The sequence below is a fragment of the Myodes glareolus genome, chromosome 24 (assembly GCF_982192425.1).
Source record: "Myodes glareolus chromosome 24, mMyoGla1.1, whole genome shotgun sequence".
Taxonomy (NCBI): domain Eukaryota; kingdom Metazoa; phylum Chordata; class Mammalia; order Rodentia; family Cricetidae; genus Myodes; species Myodes glareolus.
Genome location: NC_142049.1, coordinates 28,642,922 through 28,666,514, shown reverse-complemented (window position 1 = coordinate 28,666,514; position 23,593 = coordinate 28,642,922). Strand labels below are relative to the sequence as shown.

At 44.2% G+C, this 23,593-nt stretch overlaps 1 protein-coding gene across 2 annotated transcripts in view; it reads right to left on the bottom strand.

Moving 5' to 3' along the window:
* The window catches only part of Lrrc28 (leucine rich repeat containing 28), a 121,154-nt gene that overhangs the window by 24,464 nt on the left and 73,097 nt on the right, over positions 1-23,593 (bottom strand). The window contains exons 6-7 of one of the 2 annotated variants that reach the window (XM_048434807.3): positions 19,926-20,132; positions 6,352-6,454 (exon numbers count right to left, since the gene is read on the bottom strand). In XM_048434807.3, the coding sequence (XP_048290764.3) occupies positions 6,352-6,454; positions 19,926-20,132 (310 nt within the window). The remainder of the gene's footprint in view (positions 1-6,351; positions 6,455-19,925; positions 20,133-23,593) is intronic. The other variant, XM_048434808.3, reaches the window with a different exon arrangement.

Below are 23,593 nucleotides of genomic sequence, written 5' to 3'. Positions count from 1 at the left end.
GAGTAAAAAGAATATTAAAAAGTTGGCTTCCAATTTATGATCCTTCCCCGACTGATCTACTGAGTGCTGGGATTATAGTATGTTATTCATGGATATTTACTTCCCATCATTGCTGCTGCTCCTGAGCCCAATCCTGAGTGTTTCTGCATGGACAAGGCTCAAACCCAGGACAACAAAAGGGTCAGGAGACAGAGGGAAAGCGTTGCTTCCTTAAGGTTCTTACTGTCCCTTACAGTTACAATGACAGATTAAACTGAAGGGGCTCACACCCAACAAGTGTACCCTCATTTTATAGGATGTTAATCTTTCTTTGATAATTCTTTTTAGCATACACCCTGCTCTTCACCACTAGATGTAAGAGGTGAACTAACTTTAAGATCCATAAATTGAGTGACCTCCGCGGTTCACCCGCAAGGCCCGCTGAGCAAGGGCTATGAGGATGCACCGACTGACTCAGCTGTTCTCTCGCCCGTCTTCCCTGCGCTGCTTCCACAGGACTTGACTCTGGAGGAGTCAGCAGGAGAATCCCAGTCACACAGGTGTGAGCCCAGACAAAGGAGAGAGAGGCAAGGGGAAGGCGGCAGGGTAGCACAGGGTAGCACAGGGTAGCACAGGGGAAGCGTGGATGATGGCATAGCTGCTACCAGGATTCCTAGACAATTTCCTTCATCCTCCAATTTCTCCCTTTCTGAAATAGGGATAGCTCATGGGGTGTGTTGGAAAGATGTTGTACAACAGCATCCATGAACCAAGAGCACACTGTCTGGAACACAGAAAATCCTAATCCATGTGTATGGGTACACTGCTTCAGAGTAAGATTAGAGCCATGGCAGTCAAGGGAAGAGGAGAATTTGAACTGGGATTTAGCTACTGTATGTACAGGGAACATGGCAGGAGCCGCAGTTCCAACCCATCAGAATCTGGAACATGGGCGAGGCTGGAAGGGACTGCCTTGACAAGTGAGCATCCCACATCCAAGAAAGGAAGTGACCAGGGCAGTGTTGAAGTGATGGAGAGGCAGCCGTCTGTGAGAACAAACGGCAGACACAACAGGACAGAGGATTATCCAGCAATTATTGAACACTGCTAGCTCTGATTTATAATTCAAGCAGTTTAAAACATTTTAGACTAAATGCCTAGGAGGTTAAAAAATATGTGTACGTTGTACCCTTAAGTAACTTATTAAAATTTCAAATTTTAGGACCTCTGGTTTAGATAATTATAATAATTATTAGAAAACATCCTTTAACTCAGTATTGTTATAGCTGTCACTCATCATTTAGCTTAAAACAGGCTCACCGAATAGCAATGTCATCTTACCACTGAGATTTTGCTATGTATTTGTCCCAAAATATATGATTATGATGTAGCAAATTAATTCATATGAATCTTCACTTTCATCATTCCAACCAACAGTACGTCAAAACTGAAGATCTAGGGCTGGAAAGATGGCTCTGTGGATTGGGCACTTGCAGTACAACTGTGAGAACCGGCAACCTCAGTGTTCCTGCAGCAAGATGGCTGGAAATGTGAGACGCTTAGGAGGCATTCACAGCGGCAAGGGAGCTTGTCTCAGACAAGGTGGGAGGGAGGTGAGGATTGACGCTAGGGTTGTCTTCTCACATCAAGCATGCCACGGCACCGTGCGGTACACACACACACACACACACACACACACACACGCACGCACGCACGCACGTGCACGCACACACGCACGCACACACGCAGAAGAGGGAGAGGGAGGAGGACTAGGACTGAGATATTTTTTAAATGAAGATTTAATCGCTAATTTTGAACCCTTCAGAAAGTGCCCACAACATCTTCTGCCATCATGGAATCAACAGACTTACTCTCCCTTTTGGCAGAAACATCTTTTCATTTTCCATAAGGAGAAGAAAAGGAACTGTGAGCTAGAGACACCTGACGATGTCTATACTGGGCGGTTACTAAGAGGCTCTGAGAAGGTGTTCCTTTGTCTTTGTTTCTTTCTTTCTCCTTTTTTCTTTTTTCCCCTCTCTCTCTCTCTCTCTCTCTCTCTCTTTCTTTCGAGACATTGGTCTTGATATAAAGCCTAGGATGGACCTGCACTCAGAGCAATGCTCCTGACTCAGTGCAGGAATGACAAACTGGGCTTTGTATTAGCACTTTAGAATCTTCTCCTTGTCTATCTTCAGTTGTTTTCAGAGGTCCCTCCCCAGCTCTGACGCAGCCACACTGCTCAGGCACAGCCTGTGTTCACACTGTTGCTGCTGCCGCCTTGTGCTCTCCTGACTCTCCCTGGGCTGCAGGCATGTAGATTTCACATGGTCTGGCAGCCCCGTCTGTTCTCAGTCTTCTCTGCAGTCGTTAGGCTGGGTTGCATCTGCTCCACCTGCCTCCAACTTCACTCCTTTCTGTCGGTTCAGCCTGTTCTGTCATATGAAGCCATCAAACAATGGTTTGATTGAACTGTATTGTTCAATTCTAAAATCTTGTTGTATTTCTTTTTTTAGAGTTAGTTCTATTTTCTGGTCTTTCCATGATAAGCCTATTCTTTATTCAATGATGAAAGTTACAAGATAATTTTATAATCTTCACCTTTTTACTCCAACATTTCAGATGGCCCTAGGCTGGTCTCTAATCATCTTTATTCCTGAGAATGTCCAAATCCTCCAATCTTTACACGCCATAGAATTCTGAACTGCTTCCTAGACCGTAACACCTAGACCGCAGACTCTAGATTCTGTTATAGTCCTCTAGGGCTTAATGGAAACACTAGCTTTTTGTCTCTGCAAGTAATTCGGCAGGTTGGAGTCAAAGTGAGAACTTTGTTGGATGCAGTTGGGCTGCTCTGGGCCTGCCCCAGGAGGTGCGATTTGGATGCCCAATGCTGTTATGAGCGTAGGGAGCCCTCGCATAAAACTGGTTTGTGAACAAAGGGAACAATCAGCAGAACAACAGCCTGCGGAGTAAGAGAGAGGCTCGGCTGGCTGTACTGCAGGAATCGGACACAAAACTGCCAGTTAACAAGTGGGTTTGCTGGGTGTGGTGCTCCACACCTTTAAGCTCAGGAGGCAGAGGCAGGCTGATTGTGCGAACTCAAGGCTAGCCTGGTCTACACAGTGAATTCCAGCCCAGCCAGGGTTATATAATTAAGATCATGTCTCAAAAATAATGACTGGACAGACAATTCTCAAAAAAGAAATTTAAATGGTCAATAAATATTTTAAAAAGCACTTAACATCAGGAAAATGCAAATCAAAACTACTCTGAGATTCTGTTTCACCCCAGTCAGATGGCTGTCATCAAGAAACCAAAGGACAATGAATGCTGACGTGGGTGTGAGCAAAAAGGAATCTTTACTCACACTAGTGGGAGTGCAGCCGGTGTGTCCACTGCACAGATAAACACTTAAAGACAGAACTCCCACATGACCCAGCTACAACACTCCCGGGCATATATCCAAAACACTAGACCCTACTGCAGAGACGCACACTTGCCTACTGCTGCTCTACTCACGGCAGCCGGCAAACGGAACCAACCTGGAGTCTACAGACAGAGAGATGGATGATGAAAACGTGGTATGCACAAAGAAATTATATTCCGCCATAATGAAAACGAAGAAATTTCCAGAAAATGAAGGGATCTGGAAATTATATTAACCCAAGAAACCCGTATTCAGAAAGACAAATATTGCACATTCTCTCTTGCATGTAGATCCCAGCTTTCACTGTTCATATGTACGTACACGTGCAGATATGGGCTCACTGTTCATATGTATGTACATGTGCAGGTATGGGTTCATATGTACGTACATGTGCAAGTATGGGCTCACTGTTCATATGTACATACATGTGCAAGTATGGGTTCACTGTTCCTATGTATGTACATGTGCAGGTATGGGTTGACTCTTCATATGTACGTACATGTGCAGGTATGGGTTGGCTGTTCATATATACGTACACGTGCAGGTTATGGGCTCACTGTTCATATGTACATACATGTGCATGTATGGTTCACTGTTCATACGTACATACATGTGCAGGTATGGGTTTACTGTTCATACGTATATACACGTGCAGGTATGGGCTCACTGTTCATACGTACATACACGTGCAGGTATCGGTTCACTGTTCATATGTACATACACATGCAGGTATGGGCTCACTGTTCATATGTATGTACACGTACAGGAATGGGTTCACTGTTCATATGTACGTACACATACAGGTATGGGTTTACTGTTCATATGTACATACACATGCAGGTATGGGCTCACTGTTCATATGTACGTACACATGCAGGTATGGGCTCACTGTTCATATGTACGGACACGTACAGGAATGGGCTCACTGTTCATATGTACGTACACGTACAGGAATGGGCTCACTGTTCATATGTATGTACACATGCAGGTATGGGCTAGAGAACTAGGAACTACACAAGAGGAAAAGAGGCACTAAGGAGCACATGGAATGCGAAACTGGAAAAGGGCTGAAGGGAAGAGCATAAACAAAAATAAATATGCTTGAAACATAATTCTTTGCATGCTAATTCAAAATAAATAATTTAAAATATATTATAAGTTAGTAAATCTATTCATGATATATTAATCAATAGCTTCAACAGACTGGGGAAAAATCTATAACTGGTCTGTGATCTAAAAAATGTTTAATCCACTGGTTTAACTGAGTTGAACAATCCTATTACTTTGAGTGACTGCATGACAAACCATTATTAGGTCACTTAAAGAAACTGCTCCCAGATCCAGCTGGAAAGGTCCATACACAGACACTTGCTTTCTTTCTCCCACACAGCCAGGGTTCTGGGGAACGGCCCACGTGGGGCCATTCTGCCATCAAGTGCTCCTGCATCCCCACACGTGCCACTCACGGCCCTTGAAAACCCTGACTGGTGCTCGGGAACTCACACATTTACTGCTGCAGTAAGAGACAGACAACCCCAGAGAAAACAGCCCGCATGAAACCAGCAAACAGCATGAGTGCCATGAAGCTGCGCTGCCAGCTAAGCCTCACTTGGCTCCCCCAGGGTCCTTCCCCTCCTAGCCCTGGCTTCCTGTGGGGCTCCTTCCACCATGAAGATGGCTGACCTGTGTCATCAACAGGATTTAATGTGTGACTCGGAGCTGGGACACAACAGCTAGTTCATGTTCTAGGTGTCTGTCAATCATCGCTCTCAGGGTATTTACTATTTGTACTGTTATTTTTGCCAGAGTAAGTATTGTTCAAACAAGCTCCCTTGCTAGACACAGGGCATACACCTTTCTCTCTGCCAGGACCGTCTCTGTCTTGCCTCTTCACTAAGATATGACTATGTAGTGTCACATCTGCGACAAGAGTCAGCTGTTAGAAAAGCCACTCAGCTAAAAAGTGTAACACAATCCACCGTTCCTGCTTCAGGGAGGTTTTGGATTTCATCAGCCTGGACAGGCTCTTTCGTCCAGGGCTTCCCATGGTAACAAATGTGCCCTCTTCCTGAGGGACAGGCACAGTTCCCAGGATGGCTTTCTCTGGAGCAATCAGCACTTACTACCCATTCCCTGGAGCCAGGCCAACACAGAAGCGGCTGTCCTCTGTGTTCAGTATTGCCAGCTGTCTTCTTGCTGAGCTGCATGGAGTCTAAGTCAGGTATGCAGCTCGTTGGGAGTGCAGAGTCAAATGCGTTAGTCACGCCATCCCAAAGATGGGCCTCTGGCTGCTGAAGTGGGGAAAGGAAGCTGGGAGTGTGGCTGTTCTTTCACCTCACACCGCCTGGAGACACCTCACGTCAGGCGACCCTGGCGTCCTGTTAAAGCAAAGGCCTACACCACCTTTCTAAAAGCCCGTGAGAAGGGGATTATTGTTGCTCTGACTGAAACAGCTGTGTGGTTGCTGGACTCAAGATTTGTAAGAAGGGGCTACGTCTGTTGCTGAATTCTAAATATTTAAAATAGGTAAAATCTTAGATAAAGGGCAGGTAACATAGCAAATGGTCTTTGCAATCACATCCCAAGGAAGAAAAATCCTTTAACATAAGACAATTCCTCTCTTTTCTAGAGTTTCTAATGGTATGTGTGGCAGTGTAGAAGTACATGAAAGTTTCATGCTGTAGACTTAAAGAGATACAAATTCATCTCAATGAAGACAGAAGTAGAGCTATTTCAATAGTGAAAAAGAAAATGCCTATGGTCTTCTTTTTAGCCACGGCTTACTAGCTGAACCCAACATGCAATATCCTGAACTGCTTACCTAATAGTCTTAGTCCATAAAGATATTTGGTTTAGCATATCAGGTCAAAGATAAAATTTAAGTAGAATTATCAAAACTAGCTCATCCATTTTTAAACCTAAACTGTGAAGGAAGGCAGCCTTACCCGCTGCAGCCGATGACTTTGTTGTAGAGATACGACGGCAGGCCTTTCAGGTGGGCGTTGTTATCCACATACACGTACTGCAGCTCTCGAGAGCGACCTAAATCTGCAGCAGAGACAACAGGGCTATAATTCCTTTAGGAAGGCTCCGTTATAACATGAAATACAAAATGTAACGTATAACATCATGAATAACCCCAAGTTTCCACTTGGAAGAAAGAAAGGGAATGTTTAATTCTGGGTGTTGTAATGTTGGCCTTTGTGTCAGAAAACATGGTGTAGAGAACTGGCTTAATCTAGACTTTGATTTTAAATTGGAGGATCAGGAACAGAATATCTGATCTCCTCTCACATAAGACTTCTCTGACATTTTAGACAATTCCATCTGTCTCTTATAGGGCCCTCATTTTCCCTTCTTTATCCATAGTAAATGTTATACAAACTAAGGTGATAGGTCAGGCTAACCAAACTGACTTTGCACCCCAAAACTAGATTTTACTTTTATGTGTATGTGTTCCGGAGTCCATGTCTCTGTACTACGTGTGCAGTGACTGCAGAGGCCAGATAAGGATGTTGGAGCCTCTACAACTGGAGTTGTGATGTTTGTGGGTCACCATGTGGGTGCTGACAGTGAACCTGTGTCCTCTGAAAAAGCAGCCAATGCTTTTAACCACTGAGCCATCTCTGGCCCCTCTCCTTTGTTTCTATAGGCCAGGAACTGATGTTAGATGTCTTCTCGGCCTCTCACTGAGGTGGCAACTTGGCTACACTGGCTGGCCAGTGTGCTCCAGAGATCCTCTAGACTCTTGCCCCGCCCCCAGCACTCAGACTGTAACTAGCCTACACTACCAAGCCTTCCTCGTTATGTGAGTGCTGGGAATCTGAACTCAGCTCCTCAGGTTTATACAGCAAACATTTTACCTATTAAGTCATTGCCTCAGCCCCTCCTTCCGCCCTTTGATAAAGATCCTTTGCTTGGGTGAACTTCAGTCAAATTCTTGAACCTTCTGTTACTTCTCTCCCCCTGTGTACTTCCTTGCAAAATCCGATTTTAATGAAGAGCCCCGCTAAGTCAACTTAGCAAGACCCCCCCCCCCATGTCTGATTACCCTTCCTCATCTCCCAGGGAATTTCTGATTTTCTGTTAGGCCTTCCCTCCACCCTCTTAGTTTCTCATCCATTGATGGTTTCCCTGCTGACCCTGACCCTGCTACTTGACTGTCAATTTCAATTTGTTCTCACTGTATCTGGAGCTGTCCCAATCTCTCTTCTACGGCAAGACCCACAGCAGAGGCTCCTGTTCTTTAAGAGGTGTCACTGAACATTGTTCTCTTTGCCACGGCTCGTCTTCGCTGGGATGAAGACTGAGGAAGGTGACGAGGGATGGGCAGCAGAGTGCAGCTAGGGATGGAGCCAGGCGGATGTGGGAATGTGTAACTCTCCTGCAGCTGCTGGATGAGGGGGTGAGACGCAGCCCGAATCCCTCACCAGAGGTGGGAAAGCAGAGCAGAGACCCGTGGGTCTGGAATTAGAGGCTGGGATGTAGCTCCATCTTTTCAATGTCACTACAGTGAAAAGAGGTATGTATGCCAGAGAGAGGCGGGAGCCACATGTCATTCGAAGGTAGCAAGGCGATGGAGACAGACAGACGCGGTAAGGGCTCCCAGAGAGGAAATGTAGGAAGCCATATCCACACGTGTCTACTCTGGAGAAGCACTTTCAAGTCCCAGGTCAAGCCCTCCATGATTCCAGCTCTGAGCCCATACAAATATTCTAATTTTTCTTAAAAATTTCCATAAAATTTTGCCTAATAATTTTAGCATTGCCCATAATTTTACCAGGAATCTTGTTTGCAACCATCACATAGCTATAAATGTCATTTTTTCACGATTTATCTATTTATTTATTATGTATACAGTGTTCTACCTGCATGTACACTGCAGGCCAGAAGAGGGCGCCAGATCTAATTATGGATGGTTGTGAGCCACCATGTGGTTGCTGGGCATTGAACTCAGGACCTCTGGAAGAGCAGCCAGAGCTTTTAACCACTGAGCCATCTCTCCAGCCCCAAAGTTATGAAGGCAGTGGCCACTTTTCTATATCCTTTTTCAGGCCACTTTACTAACTGGAATTCTTCTGTAAGGAAGAGTCATCCTCTGAAAATGGTTTTATACGAGCATAAAGTCATCGACCTGTCTATTGTAAATAAGAACCCAATACCATCATTATTTTGTCCTCTTACACAAATGCTTCAGCAATTAAGAATAACTGCAGGCTTGCTCTTATGTTTTTTTTACAAGTCCTCCTCCTTTCCTGACCATTTTGAGACATTCTGGCATCCTGTATACCGCAGGCTTGGCTCACAATTCGTCTGCCAAGCTCTGAAATCAACCACTTCCCCAAGGAGTCCCACTTCCTCTTCTGGAGGAACCGTACCTATGCACTAGGTGTCTATCACTACTGAAGCACTGGCACTCGAGGACCATGGGGTCTGGGGAATGTGCAGGTACACTGACCCTCACGCAGACATATGCCTCAGGGGCTAGAGATGTTTCCAGCAGAAGCTCTGAGGAATGAGCCTGCTAGGTCAGGTTCTCCGGCACTGCCAGTGGTTCCTTCTGAGAGTATGCCTACCTGAAGTCCCACTAGCACTGTGGGAGAGCAACCGCTCATCCACAGGAAGCAATTCATTTTATATTTTAAAATTTTTGCTAATATGACTAAGATACAGAATCTCAGCATTGTTTACATTATAACTTTCTAATTATGTGTAGGCGACACCCCCACCTCCGGACATACACCAATTTTCTATCAGGCTCTTGGAAGTTTTGTTATTTATTTATTTATTTATTTATTCATTCATTTATTTGCAAGGTTCCAAGTCTCTGTCACACATTACAAATATTTCTGTTTGTTAGTTGTTATTTGACTTTGTTAAGTGTTTTCTGATATACAAAAAAATTACAAACCAATCCCCTGCCCCTCCCTCTCTATTAGGGATGCTAAGGCAGGGGTGGAGGTGGGGAATTAGGGAAGTATGTGAGTCTGAGGCCAGACTGAACTACACAGTGATTTCAAGGCCCGCCTGAACACCTAGCAAGAGCACGTCTCAATAAAACAAATGCAAAAATAAGAATATTAAAAGTTTTAATGCAAATTTACCAAGCCTATCCTCCTGCCTCTAGCCCAGGGGCGACTAGCCGCCTCTCCTGTGCTGCACAGGGCCTAAGTATGGTTCACCTGCTTCCTCTCCCAGCAGTGGTGGGGCTTCCTTTTCCACTCCTCCCTCCCCGTCTTCTCTTTCCCTTTTTGTTTATATTCATAGTCATAATTCAGCTGGAATCTATTCTTAGGTTTAGCATAAAATACTTTAGCATTAAATGTTTATGTTTAGCTAGTAATTTATTTTTCCATTTCTGGAAATTTTCTTTCTTTCTTTTTTTTTTTTTTTTTTTTTTTTTTTTTTTGCTTACCTTTCCACCAGAAAGAAAACAGAAAGATTTCTAAGATTGCTTAGTGAGTAAAGGTGCTTGCTGCCAAGTCTGACGACCCGAGTGCCATCCTTAGGACCCACCCAGTAGAAGGAGAGAACCAAGCCCTGCAAGCTGTTCTCTCGCCTCCACACATGCGCCACGACACATGCACACAGAACACTGTACATGAATAATAATAAAAAGAAATCTCGAAGATCATCAAGAGGAAAAAAAATCACCAAGTACTCAGAATCCAGCCTCTCTCATTACTGCTCACTCAAGCTCCAAACATGTAAAACCCACAAGGCTCATACGAAAAGAATCTGAAGTTTAAATGATTATGCAGCACACTTTTAAAGTATTAAGATATGTATGTACCAAAATATTGAAAACTGCTCTCTTAGTGAACCAAAACTTTACACTTACCAAAACAGGTGAGAAAAATATCAACTGACCAATACCATATTCCATTAAAACCCGAAGAGGCCTCAGACATCCACTAAAAACACCCCTTTCCTCACAATTCCTCTGACAATGGTTATAAACACAAACAGAAATTTGCTTCATTTATATATTGTAAATAGGCTGCTCGTGGGGGCACACGCCTTTTAATCCTAGCACTCAGGGTGGCAGAGGCAGGTGTATCTCTATGAGTTCAAGGCCAGCCTGGTGTATATAGCAAGTTCCAGGCCAGTCAAGACTATGTAGTGAGAACCTGTCTCAAAAACAAAACAATATGAAACAAAATCAAAACCTCTAATGGCCTCTAGTCTTAGATTTGCCTTTCAGAGCCCCTCGGAGGGTGTGAGGTGGGGGTGGGGGGAATTCAAGGAAAGCAAAGTGAAGATTCTTGGCTTGGACTCAAGCAGGGTGAGGGATGGAGCACACTAATAATTCAAAAAGTAGAGACAGGAGTCAGCCAACCTGATTCTGAATCTTCATTCTTCTACTTACTAGATATGTGAGCTAAGGATCTCATCTGTATAACAGAGAAAATAAAACTGTCTCCTAAGTTTGGTAAGAATGACTAGGTTTATAAATGATCAAGCAGGACTCTTGGCACAGAGCCTTCTCTAGTATCTGACAGTTATTATTCTCATGATTATTAGTAAGTGACACACTGGGAAGTGTGGCCAATTAAGAGGGAACTTTCTCTGGCATGCAGCAGGGGCACTAGCCCTTTTCTACACTTTAATTGCATAGAAAGAACAGGAGGCTACGGTCTCTGGAGGTGATGATCCCCCCCCTTCAAGCCAAGGACACAGATGGGACATGGCAGAGGAAGCACCCCTCTGTTCCCACACACCACAGGAGCTCCTGTGCACACTAAACGAGGTGACATGCAGAGATCACACCACCAAATACATACTGACACTTGCTACTTTTTACATAGTTTAGCCTTCTCTCCTCTCCTTGTTTTATGGGGGAAAGACTACTAGTTAATGATTTAAAAATAGTATTTGCTTTGCATTTTATCTTAGGGAGAATCTGGCCAGCACTTCCTGAACCCTTTGTAATTTATAATATATGCCCCTAACAGTCTGCACAATTTTGTGCTATAGCTGAATCAAAACTAGTATCAACTGTCTTAAAATCTATTACATATTAATGCTTCTTAATATTTCCAAGTAGCACAACTGGGGGGGGGGAGAGAGAAGAAGGGAGGTGGAGGGAGGAAGAGAGGGTTGTAATAATATGCTCTTAGTGTGTCTGGAGTCAGAACTGAGCCTGGATCCCGGCTCTCTACTTGGTAACGGATTTATGATTCAGAGCATCTTCCCTTGCTGGACAATGAGAATGACACTGTAACAGCTCACAGAGTGGTGAGTCTACGACATTGGTGTTTATGGCGCCTGCACAGTAACTGGTGCTCAGCATATCTTGGTCATTTTCCTCCCTCTTCTGAGTGTACAGAGATCAGAAAGGGAGGGCGAGAGACTGAAGAGAGCCAGGCGGCTGTTTTAGCTGACACAGCACAGCCTGCTGGTGAGGTTGAGACAACTCCATGTCTGGCAAGATCCCAGACTGAGAGGGCTGTGCTCTGGCAACCTCAGAAAAGCATGCTATCAGCTGGCCAGAATACAGTCTGCCTGTAAGACTCACAGGCACACAGGGTCAGTATTTTGAATAGATGAGGTTGAAGTATGAGTATCTGCTACACAGAAGAGCTTTGAAACTGTCCCTGCACTGTTGTATCCAGACTAACCTGTTGTCAAACTCATAGCAATCCTCCTGCTTCAGTCCTTCAATTGCTACAGGCATGAGTGACTATGCCTGGCTTAGTTCTTAGACTCTTAAACAAAACAAATATTTTATATATAGTATTTTTATTTTATGATCATTGGTGTTTTGCCTGCATGTTATGTCTGTGTGAGGGTGTCAGAAGCCCTGAACTGGAATTACAGGTAGGTTTGAGCTGTCATATAGGTACTGGGAATTGAACCTGGGTCTCTGGAAGACCAGACAGAGCTCTTAACCACTGAGCCATCTGTCAGTCCTGGTGCCTCTGTTCTTAACATAGAAAAAGCTTCACTCAATAACAGATTTTGGAAGAGACTATTGACCTACTAGTTAACATGCTAACAGTTTAGTTTTTTCATTTGACTAATAATGCACTAATACCTTATGCTAAATAAACACCATAAAAGAACATTTCTAAAAACTTCTTATGGTACCCAGGAAGCAAGGCAGGCAGATCTCTGTGAGTTAGAGGTCAGCCTGGTCTATATAATGAGTTTTAGGACAAGCAGGGCTATGTAGAGAGACCTTGTATCAAAACAAAACAAAACACACACACACATACACACACACACACACAAACCACCACCACCACAACAACTAAGCCTTGTGAAAAAAGGCTCAATATATAAAACTTAGAAAGCATACAGTTAGTTACCTGACTGCCCAGATTTTAAAGCCATCAATAACTTTCCAAGTGGCTTTGCAGGGTGGGGTCATAGGGTTGTTTTTGTTTTTTCAAGACAGGGTTTTTCTGTGTAATAGCCCTGGCTGTCCTAGAGCTCACTCTGTAGACCAGGCTAGCCTCGACTCCCAGGGATCCACCTGCCTCTGCCTCCAAGGTGCTGGGATTAAAGCATGCGCCACCACTGCCCGGCTTCAGGTGGCTTTTGAAAAACTATACCACACCTCAAAGTAGCTCCTTCTTACAGACTCACAGATCAAAGTTCATTGCTTAAAAACTAGCAAAGCTAGAAGTCCTGCACAGAGCCCTGTTCTTTTCATTATTTCAACCTCAAGGCTCTGGCATATGCAGACCACATGGCTGTAGGAACAAAAAGCTCCTATGTGTTCCGGCTACGGCTCTCTTAACCACACAGTATGAGCAAGCACAGAGGGATGCACGCCAGAACAGAGCAGGGCTGTGTTTATTATACCCTGACTCGTACAAAAGTCATTTGCTTATCGAAAGAGGAATAATAAGGTCTTTTAAACAATAAAGTGGGGCCAAAGAAGCCGAAGCATCAAAGCAGCAGATGAGAACTGGCCGCTTGCAGCGCTCCGTCAGTGTCAAACCAGCCATCACCGTTCAGCACGCCAGACAGCCAGGCTGGACTCCACCATTTCCAGTACTATAAAACACAGGGTTTCCCACACAGCCAATTTAGAATAATTTATGGGCTATTTCAAAATGACTTTCAAATTAAGTTAAATCACCTATATGAACCCCTAAGTAACAAGGACACTTTAGCCACTTTTCCAAAACAATGAATTCCTTTAGGGGCTAACTTCTTTGAACACAGACCCATGCACCAGACTCCATTACATCTTTTACACAGCCATAGTCATTCTGGTATATTCAACTTTTACAAGATAAAACTTCAGGGTTAACAAGAGGGCTCAGTAGGTAAAGCACTTGCTAACACCCTGATAATCTGAATTTGATAAACACACACACACGCATGCACATACACTCACAAACACACACGCATGCACATACACACACACAGATTTAATAAAAATCCTTCCACGGTGGAGTCTGATGTAATGAGATGTTTCCTACTCTGTAGGTCATAAACGGCTACTAAATAAACTGACTACAGTGGATTTGAGCGGTGGGCTTCCTCTGGTGTTGGTTTAAATACTCACACTTGAGGCAGGATCTTTGTGTCCATATCAGATCAAGTGACAGAACCCATAAGCAATGAGGTAGGGACTGTGCAAGGTGCTTTAAGGCACAAAAATCAAGACACGACTCCTACCCTTCTTTATAGTCTGATTCTAGAGCAAAAACAGCTCATACTGGTTGGATATTTATGAATAATTATAGAGTGGTCTGCTTTTACGTGTATCTTACAGAATTCTTACAATAGTGCTATGAAATGTGTTCCTATTGCCCTAGTACTGATAATTAATAACTTTCCTATGGCCAAGTCCACAGAGCTATTAAACTGCAGTGCTGGAACTACTGGCAGAAGTGCCTGTTTCAACACGATGTGTACGGGATGGCTCTGGAAGTAGGGCTGGCACTGCCCAGAGGAGGAAGGGCTCCTGAAGGCACATACATACTCCAGGCATCCAGCTGGGAAGTCAGAGCTGGATCTGCAAGGGGCACTGCCCAGGAAACAAGTGATGAGGAAAACATCTCTCTCCTTCCTTTCAAAGACCAGAAGCCTAGCAGGTAAGTTCTGACTCAGATTTCGGGCAGACGCATCAAGGGTAGGAAAATCTCCTTCAGGGAAGGTCCCAGGGAGGGACATGTGCTAATCCACCCAGCATGGTAGAGACTTGAGGACTCAAAACAACACGTTGTCCACGGCTGTGGCCGACAGCCAAAGAGCAGACTGTCTCTGAGACAAGGCATCCCGAACTGGACTCAGTTTGAACTTAAGAACTTTAGAACGATGCCTGACAGAAACTCCAGATTCCTGCTTTTAAGTCAGCTGACGACATCACCCAGACTCTGCCAGCACTGCACATTCTCGTCTCCATTCTACAACACTGTAAATACTAGAACCAAATTAACAGAAAGCTTTGCTGCCGAGGATCCAGCTGCAGGCTTCACCTGGAGGCTGCTGGCTTGCCTGAGATAGGGTGCTGTGTGGTCCAGGACGCTCAGGTTCATCATGTGACTGAGGACGGCCTCGAACTCCCAGTTCTCCTGCCTCCCCCGCCCAAGTGCAGGGATTACAGACATGTGGCACCCATCTGGCTTTGTTTTGTTTTTAATTGATACTTTCAAGAGAACAGGGCTTGATTTTTCCATCTCAATCTCTTTCCACACCACCAAATCCTACTCAGGCTTAGCAAAAAAAAAAATACATATTTGTCCACATAAAGCTCAGTTAATCTCAGCGTCCTTTCTCATTACACACTAGCATAGAAAGTCAACATCTGGCCCATGTTTGCAGAAGCCACATTAAATAATCCGTGCTAATTCTCTAAGAAAATTTAAAGCCAGAGCAAAAGATTTGGGAGGACAATGTAGCCCTACTAGGAGACAGCAGAAAGGAACCAGACAAGGAAAATGACTTTTTATTACAAGTACTTACAAAAGGGAGCACTGGACATCAATTATCCATTTTCTGTGCTCACTCTCTCCTCCCTCCCTCCTTCCCTTTCTCATGGATGCACATGTGTGTGGAGGTCAGAGGTCACCCATTCCTCAGGTGCTGTCCAGCACGTTTTCTGAGGCAGGGTCTCTACTGGCAAAGACCTCACCTAGTAGGCTAGGTTGTCTCCCTCTCCCTCGTGTCCGGCTGACAAGTGTGTGGGTACACCTAGTGCTGGGCTGACAAGTGTGTGAACACACCTAGTGCCCAGCTGACAAGTGTGTGAGCACACCTACTGCCCGGCTGACAAGTGTGTGAACACACCTAATGCCCAGCTGACAAGTGTGTGAGCACACCTAGTGCCCGGCTGACAAGTGTGTGAGCATACCTAGTGCCCGGCTGACAAGTGTGTGAGCACACCTAGTGCCCGGCTGACAAGTGTGTGAGCACACCTAGTGCCCGGCTGACAAGTGTGTGAGCACACCTAGCTTTTCACAAGGGGCTGGGGCTTGAACTTGAGCGTTTAGCCTGAGCTATGTGCCAAGCCCTGAATATCCATTTTCTTGAAGACATTTGGATTCCAGAATTAAAACTTCATGCTTTAAGTAAGATATTTATGGTTTTAATGAATAGACTAATTTTCCCGTGTCTTTCCACTAATAATTTTTGGACTTTATAATCAAGGCTTTATTTTCTGTTATTTCTAGCTTGTAATTAATTTCTTTTTCAGTTTTTTATTTCATTAATATTTCTCCTATGATTACAGACTTATCCAACATTATTCCCACAGAATACAATTTTAGCCGCATATTTAGGTTTCCCTTTAGAATGTACTTATCACACTTTGAGGTCAAATGTAGTCCCAACTCCAACTCCTGGGACTGTCTGTTTCCACTAGAACAAATCTGATAGTGTTCCAACTTACTGAAGGCCATAAACTTGGCATTTAACTCCCACTACACAAGGCTCTCAAGGTAGCAGTTCTTCACTGCATCCACACACTTACAGTCCAGTGGACTAGATAGAACTGATGAGCACCTCTGAGTCTGGGATCATGGAACTTATCAACTGACACATGCATCAGAACATCACAGTATATTCCATAAATACACATTTTAACCTTTTTATGTATAAGCTAAAGTTAAAACATGAAGTTAAGAAGTAATACGAGCAGTATGTACAAGTACCACACTTGTGGTTCCCATGCTCCATTTGCATGGGAAGGGAAGGGCTTGCTTTCAGTGCATGCTTAAAACCCTGGGAGCTGGTCTATAACACTAACGTGCTATGTCTGGTTTTTACCTAATAGAAAAGCCAGTTCTTACAAAGCAAGCAGACAAACCCCCAAAGTCCTCTGTCTGTGTTGCAGATGGACAGTTTAAACCCTTCTACATGCACAGTGTAGGAGACAGTCCAGGAGCTACCGTCACAATGTAGCACTAGTCACAACTTCCCAGGAAAGCTAGCACTTCACGACTGCTCTCTCTAAGGGACAACTCTGAGGCTGGTCTGGGAGCCCAGATCATTTCTCACTACTGGGCTCTACTAACTTCTGGGCTTTTTCCATGATAAGTTATCCACAGGTTATTTTGTAAACCTCAATGTCACATGACAAATGTTCCTAAGAATTTATCCGCTGGGGGATAGAAAAATGACTCAGCAGTCAAGAGCACTTGCTATTCTTGTAGAGGATCCGTGTTCAGTTCCCAGAACCCATGTGGCAGCTCACAACCATCTGTAATCCCAGTTCTAGGAAATCCAATTCCCTATTCTGGCCTCTGAGACTACCAGGCACACATGTGGCACAAATATATACATGAAGGCAAAACACACACACATAAAATATAAGTAAACCTTTCAAAAGAAATAATTCACTATTTTTAAAAATTATTTTCTCTCTCTCTCTGTGTGTGTGTGTGTGTGTGTGTGTGTGTGTGTGTGAGAGAGAGAGAGAGAGAGAGAGAGAGAGAGAGAGAGAGAGAGAACGCATGTCTGCCACAACATGCATGTGGAAGCCACAGGACACCTAGTAGGAGTCAGGTCTTTCCTTTCACCATGTGGGTTCTAGCGATCAAACTCAGGGATTCAGGCTGGATGGCAAGCACTTTTACTACCTGGGCCATCTGGTTGACCCTAACTTACTGTTTTCTATAGAAACATTTAATAAAAAGTTAACCTGCTAAAGTAGTTCACCTTTGTTGAATTTAGTGGCGCAGCACTCTCAGAGAGCTAAGACACGCTTTCCAACAGCCACTCTGTGCCTAGCAAATGGCCCCTTGCATCTATTATTCAACATGGAACAAGTAATAGACATTCCCAAATAATTAGGCTGACTAATTACTAATTATGCAAAGAAGGCCAGGAAGGAGCACCTAGGAGAAAGCTTTTTCTTTAGTCCCCTGAACACTCAGAAGCTAAGAGGTGAAATCACAATCCTGTGAGTTAGTCTGTCAACCTCACTATATCAAGTCAACAGCAAAAATGCAAGTTTTGAGACCGCTGCTAACTTTCACAGCACGAGGCTCCGGTGACTGCCTTTCCCCTCCTGTGCTGACAGTTACAACTGTGCGCAGAGTCTGTCTGTAGGCTCACCTGTCATTCAGCTGTCACTGCACAGCAATAATAGAGCATCCTTCCTTCTGACGCATCTTTTCATCTCAGGAGAACACAGTCAACGAGCCTCAGTGGTTTTGACAGGATCACAGGTGACTAAAGACAGCTAATGGGTCCCACAGTACTGCAACAATCCAAGTCATCCGTACAGCCAGCTGCTGCAGCTGCCACATGAAGCAGCTAGTATCGGACAGCTGCTTAAGAAACCCCATAAAAACTAGGCTCCCTTCAGCTGGACTTCAGTATGAGACTAAATTCAGTAAGTGGCCCCCAAAATATGAGTCCTATCTCTCTCACAGAGACATCTCAGCATGCATCTCACAAGACTTCTGCTCCTACGACAAGTTCTAAGCATCATGACGAAACACAATACTTTTTATTGCCTGAAAACTCTGTGTGTGTGTGTGTGTGTGTCTGTCTGTCTGTCTGTCTGAATAACCATAAAGAAGCACTCATATCTGCTAAATTTCTAAAAGGGAATACTAAGAGCTGCACATTCTATTTGACCCTTTCTAAGATTGTTCTTAGAATGAGATGTCTTTAGTTTATCATAAGAGTTCAAAGGAAGATTCCACATGTACACACGTAAAAAGATTATCATCAATACTGACATCATTACTGTCGTCATCATGGACACAAAGTCTCACACAGTGGTCTAAATTGGTCTAGAACGTACTATAGAGTCTAGGCTGGCCTCAAACTCACAGAAATCCTACTGTCTCAGCCTTCTGAGTGACGCCAGCATTAGGCACAGTAAGATGCCACAGAAGATGACCCAAAGCACTCACTCCTGAAACACAGAAGGAATGGGCAGCAAATGACCAAGGGAGTGAGGACCCAGGACTAAGGAGCTACTCAGAGTGGGAGCAACCTGAAGGCAAGGCAGCTGTGTGAAAAGGTAAGCGTTGAGATGGAGAGTAAGGGCAGCGCCGCAAGCAAGACAGGGCTTAGGGTGTAGCAGCAGATGCTGCCAAGAATTGGAGCCATAGCCCAAACGAGGCTGAAATGGCAGCGTGAAACCTGGTAATGGAGATGGCCACCTTCAGCATGGTGCCCTCTCACGCAGACCAATTCTGGAATATGGAGAGCATGCCTCTGCCTGCCGAGTGCTGGGATTAAAGGTGCCACCACCACCTGGCTTATAAAATGTTTTTATGAGTGAAATTACAATAATTTAGGGTCCTACATGACTTCATTTTTTTTTAAATTGGCATCTTTGTTTCTTAGAAGTTGAAAAAATAGGTTAGTTCTATGTGAAATAAATGTACCATACTATTAAAGACCTATGGCATCTGACATGTAACAGGTCAAAAAGGGCCAATTACAGAAATCGACAGAAGACAGGCTTTTATTAGCCATGCTGGCATTTCTAGCACAGTAGACAATTCAATCAGCTTTAAAGTCTTCAAAGTTTTGCAGTCTGATTTTCTGGATTTGGTAGTTACAACAATACTCAAAAGTAGTTTTCCAAGTAGAAGCCAATATCTAAACAGGCGGATTTGGGATTTGGGTTACATGGTTAGTGGCAGAGAGCTTGCCTAGCACGCGCGGCCGAGGGAGAAGGAGAAACAGGAAGCAGCAGGTGTACTGTTCTAGCCGTCACCTGCTCACACTGCTCAAGGCTGTCAGACTGACAGGCACGTACACACTAGTTCCCTGTGCATGATAATCTCATGCTGCGTATTCTGGACAGCACTGTCTTTGGAAGTGTGAGATCCCTGAACTAGGCATGGTGGCACATGCCTGCAGCCCCAGCACTTGGGAGGCCAAGGACAGAGGGTGAAGGTTCATGAACAGCAACATCTCTGACTAAAATAATTTCACTTGTCACCTGGAAATAATCAAGTCAAAAAAAAAAAAAAAGGATTTTCAGAGGACTCATCAGGAGAAAACAGGAAGAAACCAACCCATCCTAGTTAAAGAAGTATGTTGTGTTTTACATATTGGCTAGTCTATTCTATCATATGACCACAACACTTACCAAGTGGCAAAAATGCAAGACGGTTTCCAGCCATGGAGAGCTCGTTGAGGCTGGGCAGCTGGCAGAGATGGCGCGGCACACACCACAGTCGATTGCGGTCCACAGTGAGGTACTGCAGAGAAAGGCACAGGTGAAGCCTCTCGGGCAAAGCTAGCAAACGATTGGTAGAAATGTCTAGTGTCTGCAGCTCCTTCAAATCGCCAACCTCTACAACCAAAACCAAAATTAAGATAAATCGCATTCTGATGAACTGAAAAGAAAACATAAAATAGTCAATCCTGCTACAGTTCAAGTAAATAAAATCAGTTCGCAGGGCCATTTCCGCAGACACGATGCGGAAGCACAGGATCCAGAGCTGGACCGCAAGCCATCCAGCTTAGATAACCCTTCTCTCATGGGTGTGCAGAGATGTGCTTGCTCATGAGCGCATGTGTGGAGAAGTCCACACCAGCCATCTTCTTCCGTTGGCCTCCATCTTAGTCCATCTTAGATTTTGAGACAGAGTCTCTCAGTGACCCGGCGCTTACTGTTGTAGCTACTCAGGGTGGCCAGGGAGTCCCCAGGTTCCACCCTTCTTCACCTGCTTTCATCAGCTACGGTGACAGATGCGCACCACGGTAGCTCATGCTTTGATAGCAAGCACTTAGGGAGCCGTCTGCCCAGCTCCTGCCAGTACTGAAAAGTGCTGGATAGAGAAAGGATGGGAGGCCCAGAGTGATGAACCTGAGCCAGAAGTCGCACACGGATGAATCCAAGATTTTGATCAGGTAAGAAGGAATGATTACTCCCAGGTGGCTGGTTCTGATAGCTAGACAGCTGACCTTCTCCAGAGGTGATAGGGGGTTTACAAGAGAAGGCACTCAGAAAAACAGAACAGAACTAAATGGAAGGTACCCTGCACTAAGAACAGGGAGTCTTTGAAGACTTACTCAACCTACCTCCTGCTTACTCCATCAGTCTCTCCTAACAGGTATCTACAGTTTAATCTGCTCCAAAGTCAGTACAACCATGTTCTTGTCGTGTGCCAGGTAATTATGTGCTGCTAAGTGAACACTGATACATTCTTTAGGAGAAACTAAGTTCTTCTCAGGAAGCAATCACCATTTCAGGGGACAGACATTCACTCTGTCCCCAGATGCCATCCTCTATGCCATGGCTCCACCTAAGCACTGGGCAGAACAGTTCTGCTTCTTCCGCTCCACAGATGCGTGGTCAGGAGTTACAGCACCGTCCTGGGCACACAGCAACACCACTTCCGTCAGGTAATAGTCTTACACCTTCACATGCGCTCTTCTTACTGCTACTGTCCAGGACTTAGCCACACGACAACTCTCACACTTAACACATACCTGCTGGTAAGTTATGTTTTACAGAGTAGAGACCATATGCGACCTACGAAGCTTGAGTATATTTATTATCTACATATTTACAGAAAAAGCTGTCTTTGCTATAAAATCACCACTAGAACATTTGAAAATGTTTATTATACTTATTATTATTAACATCATCATCATTTTTAGAGTATGTATACATACTTGTGCTCAAAAGTCAGAGGGCAACTTCTGAGAGTTGATTCTCTCTGCTACCATGTAGGTTCTGGGCATCCAGCTCCAGGCACTAGGCCTGACTACAAGAGCATTTACCTTCTGAGCCATGTCTCTGGCCCTAGGAAAATCTCTAGAAACAGCTAATTTTTTATATGAAAGTAATGTGGAGTGAAAATAGGTTAACTTCAAGCCGCTTTCCTAATGCTGACAAACTTGTCCTAGGATGTTCACGATTTACTGTTCAATTTCTGCAAAACTGAGTAAAACACTCATCTGAAGACAGGCAGGCATGATTCTGTGCCTCTGGGAGTTTTGTTCCATCTGAACTTAATGGATATACACGGAGCTCCAACCCACTCTCTGTCCACTTCTTAGTTGTGATGTAGCTGAAAAAAATCCATCTTCATCTCTATTTCACAAACAAAATTACTGCTTATGTGGGGTGTGCTGATGAGGGAGTTGGGGAACTCATATTCTAAAAGTGAACAAAAACAAAGAAAAACAGAAACAACAGGAACAAAACGTTTTTGACCTAACTTAACACAGAGACTATAGGAGTGCCTGGACCCCTGTGGGCCAAGTGACCAGAGAATGGCACAGCAGGCAGTGCCCGAGGAGCCTTGGTACACACAGGAAGCCAGGTGCGACAGGAGCTCAGAGGAGGGGGAGTCACACCAAGAGCCCAGGCTTCTGGAAAAGTTCCTGGGGATGGAGCCTGGAAAGAGGATATTGCAATCCCTGCAGGGAGTGGGGTGTGGTAGGAAGTATGAGGAAAGGCACAGAAGAGAAAAAACTGAACGGCGTGCCCATGCCCAGCATAAACAAATGGCAGAGCAGAGAAGAATGCCAAGGCCGAGGGCCTGGTGGAGGCAGGGATGTCACATGGAGACACTGTTCAGAGCATGAAGTCCTCTTTGGGAGCCAAGGACATGCTCAGAAAGCACCAGGTGGAAGAGCCTGGGCTGAGAGGATGAGGGTGTGTGTCACTGGAAAAGGTAAAGTATCAAGGAATTTCAAGAAAACTCCAGAGTCATTTTAAGAAAAGCAGACAAACTTGGCTGGGTCTGGAAACAACAGAGTGAGAAAAAGTCAAGGTCAAGTTTAAGCTTCGGTTATCAACCTTCCTAACGCTGCGACCCCTAATATATACGGTTCCTCATGTGCTACCCCAACAATAAAATTATTTCATTGCTACTTCTTTAACTGTGATTTTCTACTGTTATGGATCATAATGTAAATATGTGATAAGCAGGAAATCTAATATTCAACCCCCAAAGGCATCAAAAACTGCTGCTCTGGATCATTAGTTAAGATATATTAATGCAAATCCAAAAATTTGCTTTCCTAGAAAAGAACATATTAATAGGAATTATTAAAAATGAATCAAGCTGACCTCATTTGACTCCCTGGAAACCAAAGCAGAAGACACATTGTTTTTAATGCCAGGGTGCATTATTCAGGTTTGGGCATAGGCTGCATCACTGAGCCGGTCTCACATTCCTGGCACTGTACAGAGTAGGTGCCCTGACTAACGAGGTTAACGGCACAAGAGAAAAGCTCCACGGTAGATCTGAAAAGGCAGATGAAAGAACCAGTGACAGACAGGTAATGGGAATTACATGATCAGAAAGACAGAAATGAACAGAACTTCAGAAACCTGCAGGACAGAAAGAAATTACAAAAAACACTTAATACCCCAATAAGAAGAGAATCAGGAAAAGGGGAGAGAAAAGTTTCAAAATAGCGGTTACATTTTAATCTAAAGATCCAAGCAGCTCAATAAAGACCAGAAATAGAAAGAGATCCACACCTACACTCATACATCATAAAAGGCAACTGTTGGAAACAATGACTTATGTGCATGATATCAAGACAGCCAAAACCATAAAACTTAAAAGCCAACAAAGCAACTGAAATTGTACATTTTAAAAAAAAAAATCAAAGTGAGAGTTGGAGAATAGCACAGAAGGTAATAGCACTACTGAGCAAACCCGACAGGCTAAATCCAGTCTCAGCACACTCGCGTCTCTGCGCTCTCTTGCCCCACCCCTCAAATAAAATTAAACTTAAAGAAACAAAAATATTTGAATTGCAAAAACATTAAAAGGCAAAATGACGGAT